The following is a 17,756-nucleotide window of genomic DNA, read 5'->3' on the forward strand; positions in this document are numbered from 1 at the left end:
CTTTCTTATGGAGTTAAAACATTTTTTCCTTTTAACACGACACACATTCATCCCTGTTATGGCGGTGCAGTTAAGGAGCTTAAGTCAGGTCAATCAGCTATTTACTAATGGAGAAGAGATGGTCACAGTTTTAGCACAATCAAAAGTTATGATTGATTCAGTGGGTAAAGAGGGTTCTGGTGGCCTTTATTGAATTGAAACGGTTTGTCAAACCTACTGACAGAAGTAGAATTTCCGCACCATCAGTTACACCTGTCAGCCTAAGCCAACAAACCCCTTATTTCACTTGCTTGTTTTCTCCTGTTGCAGCTGCGCATTTCAGCAAAGTTAAGTTCCTCTTTCATCTCCTCCCTCCAGACTTTTCTGTTTCTTAACACAATCCTGTGCGCCTACTTGTACAAACCTTCATCAATATCATTTACATACAATAGATTTTGGTGAATCATTTAAATGCAATTATTTATAGCCATTTATAAACTATTACTGACAATTATAATAATTATTATTATTTTTATTAAATAATTTCTCCCATAAAAGTAACATTTCTCGGACTGCCTTCTTCCATCTCTGAAACATTTGTAGACTTGTTCTTGCGCAACACAGTACTAAAGTATTAGTTAATGCCCGAGTCACCTAACGTATAGATTACTGTAATGCTATTCTATCTGGCATACCACAAAAATGTATCCATCGCTTACAACTTATTCAAAATTCTGCTTCCAGGATAATTACCTGCTGTTCTGAATCCACTGAACATATTACACCGATTCTCTTTAAACTTCACTGGCTCCCTGTTAACTACAGAATACAATACTAAACACTGCTCTTAACGTTGAAAGCTCTTCACAACCTCACTGATCGCCTACTGACTGACACTCCTCTCGCTCACTCAGATTCTCATCTGCAGCTCAACTTTCTGTACCACACATCAGACTCAGTGCTATGTGAGCTCGAGTGTCTCTCATAGTGCTCTTCAACTCAGGAATTCTCTTCCCTCTTATAATTGTCAGCTCGATTCAATAACACATTTTAAAACTACCCATTTAAAACTGATCTTTTCAAACTGGCATACCAATTGTGAGTTTGGCACTGTTACTGCCAGTTATCTTTTTTGTTTGCTAATTATTTCTTTTTGATTTATCATTCTCTTGTTTTAATTTGTTTAACTTTATTGTAAGGTAACCTTGAGTGCTAATTAAGGAGCCTATTAAATAAAATGTGTTATTGTTATTAATATAAACTGATAAGACAATTCTGGGACCCCAGCCGCACTGTATGTTTAATTGAAGTAGTGAATACTGCTGACCCACAACTCTGTAACTCTGTAAGATGGTCTTCTTGTTTCAGAGTCTGTTGGACCTTCACTGCACTCCCAAGATTCTGATAATCTGAAGCGAAGAACAATGAGTTACTGTCAGCATGTTACAAACTGTCTAACTTTACATAAACCATAACATAGAGCCTGTTCTAAAATGATATTCAAGTGTCTTTAGACATAAGTGATGAGGTTTTAATGAAGTTGATTCCTGTTCTTTTCACAGAGAAAAAGAAAAAGCTGCTGTTTGCTGGAACATCTCAATGGATGTGAAACAGGACACCTGTGATGTGGATGCAAATATCATGGAGAAAATAAATATTAAGGAGGAGGACTGTCAGTGGGAGCCCATCTGCCTTAAACAGGAAAGTCTGAGCATCGAGGAGGAGGACAGTGAACTGCAGGCAGTGGGCATTAAAGAAGAACCTGAAGAGAAATCTGTCAGTATTGAGACACATAACCGTACAAATCTGGACAGTGTAAAAGAAGAAAACCGTCATGATGTGTGTCAAGATGGAGTGGTGACCAGGTTAGACTCTTCTCAGAGCAGACACTTTTCATCTCCAGAGCCTTCTATCAATGTGAAGTCAGAATCATTAGAGTCTGATCCAAAGAGGGCTGAGGAAACTACATCTGTTAGAGCTCAGAAAAATAAGCGACCACCTTCAAAGAAGTCTGGAAAAAGTAAGTGCAAAAATAAAAATGTGTAAGATTTAGGTTTGGGGTTTATGAGCTTCAAAAGTTGGATCTTGTGATTCTTAGGAGAAACTTAGAAATTGAATGAAAATACTTTATTTTATTGTGTGTTTAAATATAGTTTAGGATTTTATCTATTGTTATGTAAGGTTTAGCAGTTTGCTATTCTTCCATTATAGTGACTTTATGCAGAAGTCCTCCGCCTTTCCTTGATAAAGAGTGCTATACAAATGTCCAAGAGCAAGACAGAGATATTGATCCCTCTGAAATTTCCTGGGTATCCATATTAATTCCTCTTAACAATGTAGTCTGATCTTCAACTAAGCTCTGATTACAGACAGCCTCAGTTTCCTAAACTACTGTAGTAACACAAACATTTGGATGGCTTCTTGTCAGTCCTGAACACATCATTTAAACATTCACAGTCCACTCCATGACCCTCCTATCTTTACAGACTGGTTGACCCTTCTTTAACAGTAAGGACCTCCACAACATTTTGTAGCTACTGATCAGCAATGAATTTTAACCCATTCCTTCATTCCAATCCTTTTCAGTTCCTTCATCCCTGTGAGCCCTTTTCTGATCAGTTCTCTTTAGGTCAGGCCACAGCATCTCATGTTTCTTACTGGCCATTCCAGAACACCAATTACCGTATGTTTAACCCTTTCTGTTTTTGATTTCTTCCTATGTTTGGGCTCATTGTCCTGTGTCATCACTCAATTTTTGTTAAGCTTCTACTTTCCTGATTTTTTTGTGTCAGATTTCTTGATGATATTTTCATTTCAGTGACCGTTGATCATGACAAGTGTTCCAGGCCATGAAGAAACAAGCATGCCAAACCATGATGCTCCATTCACCTTGATTCTTTAATATCAATGTCCACTTTTGTGTTACCTCCAAACATGGTGTTGCATGTTTTGACCAAAGAGTTCAACTTTTGGCTCATTTTTTCATAGAACATTGTGATGATCCTTTACAAGTTTTAAGATGTGCAGTGATGGTTTTGCTAGATTGCGTTGATCTCATTGGTGTTGCCCTTCTGTAAACTACAATCTTATGCTTTTCTCCATAAGAACACAAGTACAGAGACTTTCTCAAGTCCTGGAGACTTCTGCAGGCCCTTTGCTCTGCCTGTCTGGGTCCCTATTCATCTCTGCTTTCATGCTGTGATCTTTGTGGGTTGCCCTTTCCAGTAGTGAGTTTCCTCCATATTCGTAGACAGTATGGCTCTCTATGCATTGATGGACATCCAGGTCTTCAAAAATTCTTTTATCACATTTGCCAGCTTTACACATCTCTTCAGTTCTTCTAAGGTTCTTGTGACATCCTTACAGAAGTATTTGGATGAAATGTCAAACCTTTGAATTTACAATTGAAGTAGTGGATTGGAGAAACTAACATGTTGACATCCTTCTTAAATCATCAAGTGACAAAGTCTGTGTGTTCTCTGTTAGTCTGTGATCCTTCTGTGCGAGTGTGCATTAAATATGACTTTTGCTCCTAAACACTTTGGGGTTTTTTTAGTAGCTATTAAGGAGCAGTGAAGCAGTATAATAGTTTTTCATGTTTGTTTTTTTTTTTTTTTTTGTGATTCAAACAACAGCAGGTGTTACTCCAGTTTTACTCCAACCTTTGTGTCTGTGGGGCAGAGGGTGGAGGAAGCTTTTGAAGTTGCCGGCAAGTCAGTGTCACAGCAATAAGCAGGCAAAAGCTGCTGTGATTTTTTTAGCAGAAAGAAGTTAAACATTTTACATATGATGCGGGATGGATTCAAAGCAATTAATAAAATCTCTGGAGTGGGAAAATAAGGAGGTAAAAAAGAAGCTGCAAAGAAAAAAAAGAACAATTGAATAAATCATTTAAGATGAATAACCCCAATGCTAACAGTAGTGCATTTGAGAGCAAACATTAGGAAAGTTATGAGGTCTCTAAAAGACAGTTATAGAGAAATATTTTCAGTATTTTAGGAGTAAAATAACAGTAGGAGTAAAATAACAGTCAAGGAGGAAGTGAAGTGCCACATGAACAATAAAGGGGAATTACAATACTCAGGTAGTGAAATTTAAAATGCACTAAACTTGCCATTTTCTGAAGATTTCATGTCTGAAAAAGTGGATAACCTCTCAGTTGTAACAGGAACTACTAAGGAGGTGTGATGATGCGGGTTCTGCTCAACACTCCCATCTTGCTACTGGGAGCTTGAACCCGTCACCGTCGGTAATGTTACCGGTGCCTGGCAGTGAGGCACAACATAGCAAGGGGATTGTGCAAAAAGTAAAAAGGGCTTTTCTTTAAACCAACAAAACCATAACAGTGTCCAAATAAATAATGCAGTGCTTTAATCTTCAATAAATAAATAATCCATAAAACAGGGGTGAAGTGGCGGTTAAAACAATAAATAAATCCTTTAAAATGACGAGGTTAAAACAATGTTGCAAGCATTCCTTTTTAAACACAAAGCCCGATGTCTTCTTTTACCTGGCAGCTCCCCTGCTTCTCCCATATGAGCCCTGCAACAGGAGACTCGCCCTACCTGCAGCTGACCTCCTTTCCACTACTGATCTGGAGGCTTCCCAATCCCTGGCTTCGGTTCCGCTTCATCCAGACCGAGACTTGGCTTCCCTAACAACCAGGATGCTCACGCCAGGAAATTCACCTTCCAAGCCTCCCGACTCCCACAGCCCTTTCGGCCTTACGCGGCCAGCCATCCTTCTTCCGGTCACTCCCGCTCTTCATAAAATGCTCAGCGGGAGCGACCACTACCTACGGCCCTTGGGTGTCAGCCAAACATCCTGCTAGGCCTCACTGTCCAGCTGCCTGTGAGCGCTCACTCACTCGCTCTCTCTCTAACACACACTGGATTTCTCTTCACTGCTTGGGTGATTATAAGAGTGGTGTCCTACAAGGGCCAGTGTGAGGGCCACTGCTATATAAAAATACTGTCAGACACTTGTGATTGGGAGACAACTGATTGGGAGAGAGCTGAATGGCCTACCTACAGTGGGCTGGCGCCCTGCCCGAGGTTTGTTTCCTGCCTTGCACCCTGTTTTGGCTGGGATTGGCTCCAGCAATCCCCTGTGACCCTGTAGTTAGGATATAGCGGGTTGGATAATGGATGGTTGGATGAATGGCCTAAATAATAGAAATACCACGCCAGTCCAGGGGGCAGCAGGGTGCACTGACTGTCTTTCTCAATGGTTCTACATGGAAAATCCTGCAGGGTTCTGGCACCAATGATGACAACACTTCCGGTTCCGGGTCTGATGATGTCATTTACTTTATCGGCCTTTAAAGCTGCCATCTTACCTCCATAATATCCAAACTATTTTGGACTCAAACCTGTGACCATCTCTTTTCAATTTATTTCAATTTTGCAGCCGGGAAACAATATATGGGTGTCTGCCCCAAACCTTTATGATGTCTGCGACTCATCTTTGTGACAGTGGCTTGTTAATATCGGTTGAATTTTCCCAAATCTATCTTAAAAGTGCGCAATATATTCAATATATTGTTAGAGGGAAGAGCCTCTTCTTCCCATCCTTCTTTTAAAATATCAAATATTCCCCGAGGTTGTCATCCTTATAACAATTCAAAAGGAGATAACCCTGTCCCTGCTGACCACCTTGCAAAGCATTTGTTTGAGAGTCTGATTAAATCTCTCTACTAGACTATAGGTTTGTGGATGATACACCGCGGACTTTAAATGTTTTTTTTTTTTAAGTAACTTGGCCATTTCCCTAAATGTTTTCCGACGTGAAAGGCATCTCTAGGTCTTAAGGACTTCTTTAGGGATGCCATCACACGCAAAGAACCCTACAATTTCCTGTGCGATAGCTTAAGACGTGGCTGAGCGCAAGGGAACAGCCTCTGAGTATCGAGTAGCATAATGATATGAATGATTTGGATGGGAATAAAAATAACAAGGTGGTTAAGTTTTCAGATGATGCCAAGGTAGGTGGATTTGGCAGATAATCGAGAATCTGTTGAATCATCACAATAGAGGGATTTGGACAGTACATAGGCTTGGGCAGATTTGTCGAAGATGAAAATTAATTTAAGTAAATTCAAAGTATTACATGTAGTAACTAAAAATGTATGGTTTGTACACGCAATGGAAAGTCTTATGAGAAGGATTTATGAGTTGTAGTGAAGTCATCATTACCGACTCCTAGACAGGTCAGAAGTCATTAAGAAGGCTAAGAGAATGTCAGGTTATTTATTGCCCTGATGTGTGGAGTACAAGTCACAGGAGGCTATGCAGAGGTTTTATAAAACACCACAGGCCTCATCTGGAGTACTGTGTGCAGTTTTAGTCTCCAGGGTGCAAAACAGACCTAGCAGAGGTAGACAAGTCCAGTGAAGAGTGTTTAGGCTAATTCTAGGGATGTCGAGGTATGAGTTATTGTGCCGATGTGGGTTCTGCTCCATGCTCCCATCTGTCTTTCGGGAGCTCTTGAACCCGACACCGTCGGTAATGTCACCGATAAGCTAGACAGTGAGGCACAACAATGTAACAAGGGAATGGTGCAAAAATTGCAAAGCGCTTTATTAAAACAACAATTAAAATTAAAACAGTGTTCAAATAAATAAGTGCAGCTTTTCTCAAAAATCTTCAAATAAATAACCCAATAAAATGCTGTGAATTGTGGAGGTTAAAAACAATAAATAAATCCTTTAAAAATGAGGTTAAAACAATGCCTTTCTACTGGTGACTCAACTGCTTCTCCCGTCCAGGCTATGCACCAGGGGAGCGACCCTAGTTGCAGCTGACCTTCTTTCTGCCTTCTCCTGTTGGTCTGTTCACCTCACTGATCCCTGGATCCGGTGGGCTTCACCTGACTGTGACTTGGGCTCCCCAGCAACCAGGGCATTCACGCTGGGGCTTTTACATCCCACGTCCCGACTCCCACTGCCTTACCGGCCTTATGTGGCGAGTCATCCTCCTTTCCATCACTCCTGCTCCTCAATAATGCTCAGCGGGAACAACCATTACCGCCTGCTGTCGGGGTGTCAGCCAAACACCCAGGCTCACTGCTCAGCTGTACTCTACTGTCTACTATGAGCACCTTCGCTCATTCATGCACCGGCTTTCTCCTCCCTACTTCTTGCCTTCTCTCATTGTAAAGGCAATCAGTTTGTCCTTCTCCACTTTAAGCCCCTGTATGAGCCCACCACACACAGCTATTAGTGGATTAGGAGGGATTGTGACACCAAGGCTGTCTGAAAGGCACTTACAAATTCTTTGTCCAGAAGGATGTTAATTTGGTGCCGGCCCAAAAAATGTGACCCAGTGAGGCTGGGACTTGATTGTAGCATTCGCAGGTTGGATCTTGCCCTGGAAACATTTTGTACAGTTTTAAACAAGACAGATGTGCTCAATATATAACGTTGAGTTGACAAATTGTATGCTTTGCGCATATGGAGCTCGAGTGGATTCACTGCATTGCTACCTTCCACTCCTTTTCTGATATGTTGAGTGAGAGATCTTTTTTTCCATTGTCCTTTTGGATCTTTGAAAGGGAGGGACTGTAAAATAATTCTATATATTGCAGAAATACTGTCTGAGTCCTCAAAATTGACCAATATTTTTCCCAGCATAGAGGAGGGTGCGAGATGAGGAAAATTGGGCAGGTGCTGTTTAATAAAGTTTCTAATTTGAAGATAGTGAAAGAAATGTGTTGCTGGAAAGTTTTATATTTGAAATGTAATTATTCATAGGATGCAAAGATGTATATATAAAGATCTCTAAGTGATTTAATCCCAAATCTTTTCCAGATATTAAAAACTGCATTTGTTTGTGAGGGTTGAAAAAGGTGGTTCTCATGCAGAGGTGCCATAGATAAAAGATTCTCCATCTTAAAATGCTTCCTATATTGGTTCCATATTCTGAGTGAGTGAAGCACTAACTTGCATTTATTAGGACACAAAGCAAGGAATATAAAAAAGTACTGCGGGTTTTTATTTATATTGCGGGCCAAGCCTGTGTATGTTTATCCATTTGTGTCCATGTTCGAGTTTTAATAGCTTGTATGTTTGCTGCCCAGTAGTAAAACTGAAAGTTAGGTAAATCCATGCCACCTTCTGCCTTAGGTCTTTGTAGGGTCGCTCTTTGGATGCGTGGATGTTTTGAGTTCCAAATAAATGAGGTTATGGTTGAATCTGATTGCTAAAAAATGATTTATTGATGTATATTGGAATATTTTGATATAAAAATAGAAGCTTAGGAAGTATATTCATATTAACAACATTAATTCTTCCAGCTAGAGTGAGATGAAGAGTTGACCATCTATGGAAGTCTTGCTTAATTTTTTTCAATACAAATGGCGAAATTTTGTCGATAAACAGCTTTATGTTTACTTGTGACATTTACGCCTAGGTATTTAAACTGATCTGCAATGATAAAAGGGAAGGTGTCCAATCTAATATTTGTATGCTTGAGAATTCACAGGAAAGAGTACACTTGTATTTAAATTAATTCTGAGACCAGAGATCTTATGAAATTCTGTAAGTGCTGTTAAGACTGCAGGCACAGTATTTTGTGGGTCTGATATATACAGTACCATATCATCTGCATATAGAGAAATTTTCTGTTCCAGTCCTTCTCTGATAATCCCCTTTATCTGGTAAGCATTTCAACAGTGAACTGCCAGTGGCTCAATGGCGACTGCAAATAGCAATGGTGACAAGGGGCATCCTTATCTGGTACCACGTTCTAGTCTAAAGTAGTCTGAACAAATGTTGTTAATACAAACTGAAGTTTTTAGATTGTTATTTAGTAGTTTGATCCATGCACAATTGTTGGGGCCAAACCCAAATATCTCTAATGAAGTGAAAAGGTAGTTCCATTTAATCATGTCAAATGCTTTTTCTGCATCCAACGATATCATCATCTCTGGGGTGTTTGACTTTGCTGGTGAATATATTACATTAAGCAGAAGTCGAAGATTGGAAGCTAAATGTCGACCTTTAATAAATCCAGTTTGTTCTTGTGATATTACCTAAGGCAGCACTTTCTCCATCCTTCTTGCTATGATTTTTGAGAGTATATTAACATCATTATTCATAAGTGAAATTGGCCTGTACGATGCACACTGTAATAAGTCCTTATCTTGCTTAAGTAAGACGGTGATTAATGCTTGGTGAAACGTTTGAGGTAGAATTTGATTGTCTCTAGCTTCAGTAAATGTTGCTATTAAGAGGGTAGTTAGCTGCGTGGAGAATTTCTTTTAAAATTCTACAGGATAGCCATCAGGGCCCTCTGCTTTCACGCTCTGAAGTGACTTTATAGCATCTAGTATTTCTGGTAGCGCCAGAGGTTTATCCATTTCCTCTGCACTGAGAGTATCTATTTGTGGTATCTGTAATGTATCCAGAAATGCATTTGATTGTGTGTTGTCTCTTTTAAGATATTTCTAAACAGTAGTTATTTTCTGCATCTTTTTCCAATCTGTGGACTTTGTCAGTGCTGCGCGTGTCCTCAGCTTAACATATTCCTTGTTATAAAATCGGTAGACCAGTCAACCAACTACAAGCCGATTTCACAATAAACAGCAAAAACTGGGGATTTTTAATTCAAGACTGATTAATTTGTGTAACACTACTGTTTAATTCAGTTCTATTTCTTCTTTATAGCACTCTTCATTGAGTGTAGGCTTAGACTGCTTGATGTTTGCAGCCATAACAGAGATAATAATTACATACATGAACACACACATTGGATCAAAGTGACAGCAAAACCTGGGAAATTTTAGCTTACTCAACATAAATAAGTCCTGACAGTAGATACCCTTTAACATTATGATGGTGAGTATAAATGTCACCAGCGTGTCACAAAGGTTGCCAGTCCTGGTGTCACCTGTCATTCCCCTGTAGAGCTGAAACACCAACACCAACAGCTGTGCTCTTCCTCGGTTTTCTCATCTTCTATTTTTTCTCCAATGTCACTGCAGCTTCTGTACGCCTATGCACTGAGGTATCACTCATCCATTGTTCTTTTTTGCTTTGGTGAATGAAAGAAGACATTTTGTTGTTTGTTTTGGTGTCAAGTGGTTTTAGTTCAAGTGTGGATGAATGTCAGGACACATTCTAATTATTGAAGATGCCTTTTCATTGCTTGGCATGGCATTCTGTTTTACATAGTAACCTTCACAATGGCTAAGACAATGAAACATTCTTCTTGCATCTACTCCTTTAATCCACCATTTAAAATTACAAATTAAATATTTCAGATGTAATTAAAATACAAATTACTGATTTTCATTTAAGGGGATTTGCAAACATTTCATTCACACCTTGTAGAAATGACAGCACTTTTTCTGAATCATCCTCCCATTTCAGGGCACCGTAATGTTTGGGACAATTGGTGCCAGAGCTGTTTGTGATTCCTCAGGTGTGTTTCATTAGTCTTGCAGGCCTAAGACACCTCCGCTTACTCCTACCTACAGACTATCTTTGGTCTCTGTAGTTGTCATTGTTCAACATGAGGGCAAGATCTGTGCCAATGAAAGCCAAAGAAGCTGGAAAATAATAATGAAATTATTAGAGACATTGGAGAACCTTAAGATTACCCAATTCGACTGTCTGGGATATCAAAAACAAGAGAAAACACACTGGTGAGCTCAGTAATTATAAAGAGAATTGTAGGCAAGTAAGGCCACCACTGCTGAAGACGTTGCTGCAGATTTCATTTTGAGCACGACTTGCACAGCCTGATGGTAACAATATTGCTTTTATCTCTTGTCACACACGTGCGCATGGGAGGCAGCTAAAAGGCTTGAGTAAGGGCAGTTCTGAGGCAGGCCGGGATGTGGTAGAGTGCACACTTTCCTGTAGACCATTCACGGGAGATTCCACCTGGCTGTCTTGACATCACTTCCGGGACCAAGCCTATGGAAGGAGACCTTGCCGGCTCCGGCCCCTGTGATGTCACGTTCGGGCTCGAACCAATGGCTGAAGACCATGAGCCGGACCCCTACGATCTCACTTCCTGTTTTCTCCTTTAAAAGTCTGTACCTTTTCTGTATTCCCTCAGTTCTGTCTTCGACTCGGTTGTGTGCATATCAGTGCAGTATTCATTTAAAATGACTTTTGCCACCAGGAAATCAATTATACGGGTGGCTGCCCCAAACCTTTCTATGACTCTGTGTCGAGTTTGTGACACACTCTACCATCTTAAGTATACCTTCCAATACAGATGGCATTACGTGGCTCAGGGTGACTGAGAGATTCCTCACCAGTCAGGCAGTTCACACTGAAAAGCCGCCATCGCCGAATAACCCACAGCTGTTAAGACCTGTAAGAGAAAAGGGATTGTGTGATTTCTGTATGGTGGTCTCTGTAAGGAAGGCTGCAGTTCAGCACACACTTCAAAGAGGATGACAGTAGGGAGTTTAAATCGGCTTAGAATTCAATCATAATTATTAGCCAAAATGTCATTGTGATACATCAAAACTCACTCCTTGTGTAGCCTGTCAAACATCAGAATGTGAAATGTGCAATGAAATGAGATTTTCTATTCAGTTCTTCGTTTTTCCACCTGGAGTTGCTAAATTGCCACCACATATAAATAAAGTCTGCATGGGACTTAAAAATGCTCAAAACTTGAGGTAACTTTGAGCCAATTTAAATGGCAAGTTCTAGTTTTATAAATCCTAACTTTTGCATAAGAAACAGCTTTCATATATTTGGCCGAGCATAAGGAAGATTTATACATGTGGCTCTACTGAGCAGTTGTAATATTGGACATAAAATTAACAAATTAAGTGTGTTTTCCAAGTACAACAAAAGTTTTATAATTGCTTATTCTGATCAAAGGTTGTTCCTAATTTCAGCTTTCATGTATTTAATGTGAGTTAATGTTGATAATAAGGCTAGTGAATTGAAAATAAGCACTTTTTTATTGCTTAATTTTTGTTTAAAATTTTACACAGGAAAGAAAGATCACTGCTGTGTGGAATGTGGCAGAGAATTCCCTAAAAAGAGTGCTCTTCAGAAACACATGAGAGTTCACATGGAAGAGAAGCCATATTGCTGTAGTGAATGTGGCAAACAGTTTTCAGACATGCGCAATCTTCAGAGACACACTAGAGTTCACACCGGAGAGAAGCCATATTGCTGTAGTGAATGTGGCAAACAGTTTTCACATATAGGCAATCTGAAGGACCACACTAGAGTTCACACCGGAGAGAAGCCATATTGCTGTAATGAATGTGGCAAACAGTTTTCACATATAGGCAATCTTCAGAGACACACAAGAGTTCACAACAGAATAAAAACAGTAGCAGTTCAAAAATCAGTCCAGAAAAACCAAGAACCCTTCAGGACTTAAGAATGAGGTTCAGTCATGTCCTGAAAAGTAAGCAAATTAAACTATTGTTGAGAAATGAATCTCAAAGAGAAGCCATATTGCTGTTTGGAACGTGGTAAACAAATTTTTCACAGCAGTACACTTCAGAGACGCACCATAATTCCCACCGGAGAGGAGTACAACTGAACTGTCCTGACTAAAGAGTGAGGTTCACTCCTGCCTGGACAGTAAGCACATGTAACTGACACAAATCCATCCTACTTAGTGTTGTGTCAAAAACAAATCAACATGGGGGAGACATAGCATTTTATATCCTTTTTCCTTTTCCAGAAACAAAATAAAGAACTGGGAGTCATACAAACGGGTTCTCACCAAAGCCCCTACAGCCTCCACCATTACAATATATTATACACATTTCTTCAGAAAAAAGAAAAAAAAAACACTTTACAATATATAGGGTGACACAGAAAAACGGGAACTTTTGAAATGCGTAGTGGCAGCCATGTACAGTTGGTAGCACTGCGGAACAGGGACCTTGAGCTGTAAACAATCTCGCCATTTAGTAATTTAGTAATCAATTGCAAGGCAATCAATGGCAGCTGTGCAAGAATTGTTCGGTAAAAGTGTCATCTCAAGATTCAGTGACATTCCCTGGCCCTCAAGATCACCGGATTTGTCCTTTTGTGATTTTTTCTTGTGGTGCTACCTAAAGAGTCAGGTCTACACGAGTCGGCCAAGGAAACTGCATGAATTGAAACAGAGAATTCAAGACGAAATTCGTGGTATCCCAGCTGAGATGTTGCAGCAATCAATGGGGAACCTCGACAGCAGATTGGAAGAATGCATACGTACATGAGGACGCCATCTACAGGACGTATTTTTCAGACATTGATCATTTGGATTACTGTCTCTTAAAAGGCAAGTTGTAGTGGTTCAATTGCTGTCAATACATTCTTTTTGTTGGATTTCTTCTATTATTATTGGGTTTTTCAAAAGTTCCTGTTTTTCTGTGTCACCCTGTACATAGTCTCACACAATAAATAATAGTTCAGCTTTATAATATTATATATTTAGCTATTTTAATATAACAAAAAATAAAAAAAAAATACCTTGACAAAAAAAAAACAACAAACAGCTTCTTACCAGTGCTTATTAAATAATAAATCAGATCAATTACTAATATTTATAAACCCAAACTATTAATAAAAAATCAACAAAAAAAAGTAATATAAAAATTAAAATCCAAAATATACACATGATCATGCTGTACAGCACGCCAAATTATGTTTTAACTCTGTGGCAGCGCACTAAAAGAACAAATGCTTTTTTAAATTTAATTTTGTTTTTGTTTGTTTGCTTTTGATAATAAAACATACACAACTGTATATAAGGACTCTGTGGGGGGGAGGTGGCACATAACTTAACACTTGGGAATTACCAAATAATATATAAATTACATGTCAAATAAATAGAATAAAATTAGAAATGGCTTTTAGAGAGCAGACTTTCCTGTACAGCATCCACCATCACCCGATCGTGCCTGCCGTCTGTGGGGAGTCACATTAATTAGCATCCGTACTCCAAATATGACACTACGTTTACACAAACAATTGCTTTTTGGAAAATTAATAACTGAAAGATACAAAAAAATTAAAAAGACAGAATTCACTTTGCTACACATATTGCAGTAGTGGATGTGGCCAAAAATTCTCACAAATCGGAATCTTCAGCGACGCAAAGAATTCAGACTGGGTGCCACCTCCAGAAGTGGACTTCGTTGGAGAAGATCTACACCGGGGGCTATGAACACTTTGTCATGTTATACCACCCCAAAAATATAATTGTTATAAAATACCTGCATTTTATTTTGGTGTTAAATTGTTAATTACTGAATTGTTATGTTAAATTAAAGGTGGCATTTCTTTTTTCAGCAAGAAAATTGTTCTTTCAGAGATCTTTTATAAGGTAATAGCAATGTTAACCTGTCAAAGACATGTTTTAGAATGAATTTCAAAAGGATTTGATATGTTAGGACTGATAGGCACTGGCAGTGTGTCACCATGAGGAGGTCACTTTAGTTGTCTGTGCTAATACTGGAAAAGCTAAAGAAATGCCAGAAATTGTGTCTTAAATGTTGTAAGTCTCCTCAGCCTCTGAAAATATTATTATTATTATTATTATTATTATTATTGTCAAAAAGTTTAGTAAAGTCACGTCTTTGAACTAGAAGGGGATTTGTTCCCAAGAGACTTTGCATTCCACTATCTTGGTTTACCTACAGTGTGCTTACTTTATTGTTGTATTTTATTTGCTCCGTTGAATTAATTACAATCACCTGTCTGTCATCTCCAGTCATCTGACGGTGACTCCTGCACTCTGCTCTCTGTTGGCCAACCCTGCGAGTTAGCACATTTTCCAGAGGTCTGTGAAACCCCTCTTTTACAAGGTCTTTTGAGCCGAAAGCTAAACTGACCAACCCGAGAGCAAAATTGACAAGGCAGTGTGGCCATCGATGTAGAAGAGAACATCTGGGCTGACATCTCCACATTCAGCCAAACCCCAACTCATACACTGCAGACAACCCATCCGTGGGCGCCGCTACGCCTTTCAGACAACGGGCTCAGTGCACTAAGCTTGAAGTACTCAGCCGAGGCTGCTGAGAGACGAGGATTCCATCTCACCGTTTGGACTGGGATGTGAGATACTGTCCTTCCAGAGGTAACGTGTTGTCCATCACGAGCTCCAAGCAAAGCGCAGATAGCAAACTGAGAAATGCAGTGAAGTAACCGATCAGTTAAATCACATCATGGCAGCAACACATGCAGTGTGCGTACAGCTTTATTCTGACCCTTTGTTTTTTCCCCCATCGAGACAAGTGAAGAAAAGAAATGCGCTGAACTGGAGGAGATTAGGATTTTGTAAGTAATGAGCAATGTAATGAATTTAATTTAAGTAACGTTTCCCAGCACTGGTCGCTTGTGAACTTTTGTTTTTGTATCTGGGATATCAACACTTAAACAATTGATGGAAATAAATTGAATTCTGCTTAAGCAACTGACTAAATAAATAGGCAGAAATGTAATAATGTTTTATTTTTCATCTTCATATCATTTTAAAGACAGAATTATTGACATAACCAATCAAAGTTCCAACTACTTTGCATTGTTGTGTGGCTCAAAAGTATTAATTAATTAATCCGACTTTGAGCCTTTCACTAATTAGTGTTGTACTGTTTGTTCATTTGTTTCTGTTACACAAAACTGTTCAATAAAGAACCAAAATAATTTAATATACAGAGGCAACTGATTATTAAAACTATTTTGTATTAGAAAGTAATCCCTGAGTTATTTCTGCTTTAAAGAAAAATATTAATTTGCTTAAAGGAAATATGACAAATTGCAATTAATACATAGTGACTTTCAATTACAAATTTGAACTGAGAGATTAATTGCAATTGAATTTTTAATCAGGTGTCCTCATGCAAACACATAATTTAGAACCATTCCAAATGATGAAAATCATAAAATTGTGTACAATATACAGCTCCATTTCTTGCTCTATGAAGTCTCTACAGAAGCAGAGGGCCATCGAAGCCACTAAGGGCCCCCCAAGCTGCAAATTCAGCCTCAGTATATTTGGCGAGTATGAACATCACCTGTCTGTTTGTAACCAGCTAAGCCCCATCACGTGTTTCATGAACCACTTATATGATTAAATATTAAACATTTGACTTAAACAAAACTCAGCTGCAGTAGCAGGAAAGATTTGGCTTGTATTTGTGGGGTAATCAATTCAAAATCAATGATGATCACCATAGACATATAGATAGACGTCACATTCACTGTGTTTCCCAGTCGACACGATACATCCGTGTGTCCGCCATATTGCGAGTGTCAAAAGTGACTTTTAAACTAATACAGGTAGATGTGGAAACCGGGTTTTCTGATGAAAAAACAATAACGTTTAAAATAATATCGTTTACATGCAACAGATTTTGGAGAATTTATACACTAATATTGCAAATTTTAAATAATAATAATTATTATTATATAATTCCTCCCATATAAGTAACATTTCTCGGACTGCCGTCTTCCATCTCTGAGACATTTCTAGACTTTGTCCTGTTCTTACGCAACACAGTACTGAATTATTGGTTAATGCCCGAGTCACGTCACGTATAGATTACTGTAATGCTATTCTATCTGGCATCCCACAAAAACGTATCCATCGCTTACAACTTCTTCAAAATTCTGCTGCTAGGATAATAACCTGCTGTTCTAAATCCACTGAACATATCACACCTCTTCTCTCTCAACTTCACTGGCTCCCTGTTAACTACAGAATACAATACTAAATACCGCTCTTAACATTTCAAGCTCTCCATAACCTCACTGATCTCCTCCAGACTGACACTCCTCTCGCTCACTCAGATCCTCATTTGCAGCTCAACTTTCTGCACCAGATGTCAGACTCAGTGCTATGGGAGCTTGAACGTCTCTCATTGTGCTCCTCAACTCGGGAGTTCTCTTCCATCTCATATTCGTCAGCTCAATTCAATAACACATTTTCAAACTGCCCTCAAATCTTATCTTTTCAAACTGGCATACCAATTGTGAATTTTGGACTGTTACTACCAGTTATTTTTGTTTGTTTGCTAATTATTGCTTTTTGATTTATCATTCTCTTGTTTTAATTTTACTTATGTTGTTTAATTATATTGTAAGGTGACCTTGAGTGCTAAGAAAGGTGCCTATTAAATAAAATGTATTATTATTATTATTGAGACAAAAACTTGACCAATGTCTGAAAGTCAAAATAGTAAGGCAGCAACTGGCAGTCTGGTCTTTCTTTTAACAGTGAAATGATACACTCAATTACAAAAATAAACATTTTTATTGTATGCAAATTGTCTTAATAATTTCTGAAAACATTTCACTCATTCCTCTCTCAATCTCTCTCTCTCTCTCAAACACACACAAAATGTGGTTACTTAAATATATACAGGATGGGATCTAAAATCCTTGAAACAGAACTGTCCTACATAGCTTTTCCATGTGTTGCCGCTCTGTAATTTGAGAGTATTCAGTCTGGCAATATGGTGCAGCCTTCGTTTGTGGAAGACAGACACGACTAAAAACATGAGCTTAAAATGTTGGTTGTGAATTTCAAACTGTGTTTCCTCAATGTGCTCCTTGAGAATAAACACATCTGAACCAATCTCAGCCCAAACAAACTGATTGATCAAAGATACACTGACAGCTTGCCCTAATGTTGACTGTCAGGTAACACGCTCAGCTACTTTGACAACCTTAACTGTACCCTCAGAAGGAACCATCAAACTTCCTTTGTTTATTAATGTGAGCGAGTGGTAGCTTTGATCATATGATGCCGGTACAGCATCTGTTACCAAACTAGCACGGCACACATCACAGGACAGCT

At 38.9% G+C, this 17,756-nt stretch overlaps 1 protein-coding gene across 1 annotated transcript in view; it reads left to right on the forward strand.

Annotated features, from left to right (window-relative positions):
• LOC120534748 (zinc finger and SCAN domain-containing protein 21-like) overlaps window positions 1–17,756 on the forward strand; it is a 97,681-nt gene that overhangs the window by 20,739 nt on the left and 59,186 nt on the right. The window contains exons 2-3 of the mRNA XM_039762328.1: window positions 1,542–1,999; window positions 11,941–12,237. Coding sequence (XP_039618262.1) covers window positions 1,579–1,999; window positions 11,941–12,237 — 718 coding nt within the window. The 5' untranslated portion in view covers window positions 1,542–1,578. The remainder of the gene's footprint in view (window positions 1–1,541; window positions 2,000–11,940; window positions 12,238–17,756) is intronic.

The sequence above is a fragment of the Polypterus senegalus genome, chromosome 8 (assembly GCF_016835505.1).
Source record: "Polypterus senegalus isolate Bchr_013 chromosome 8, ASM1683550v1, whole genome shotgun sequence".
In the NCBI taxonomy this organism is placed as follows: domain Eukaryota; kingdom Metazoa; phylum Chordata; class Cladistia; order Polypteriformes; family Polypteridae; genus Polypterus; species Polypterus senegalus.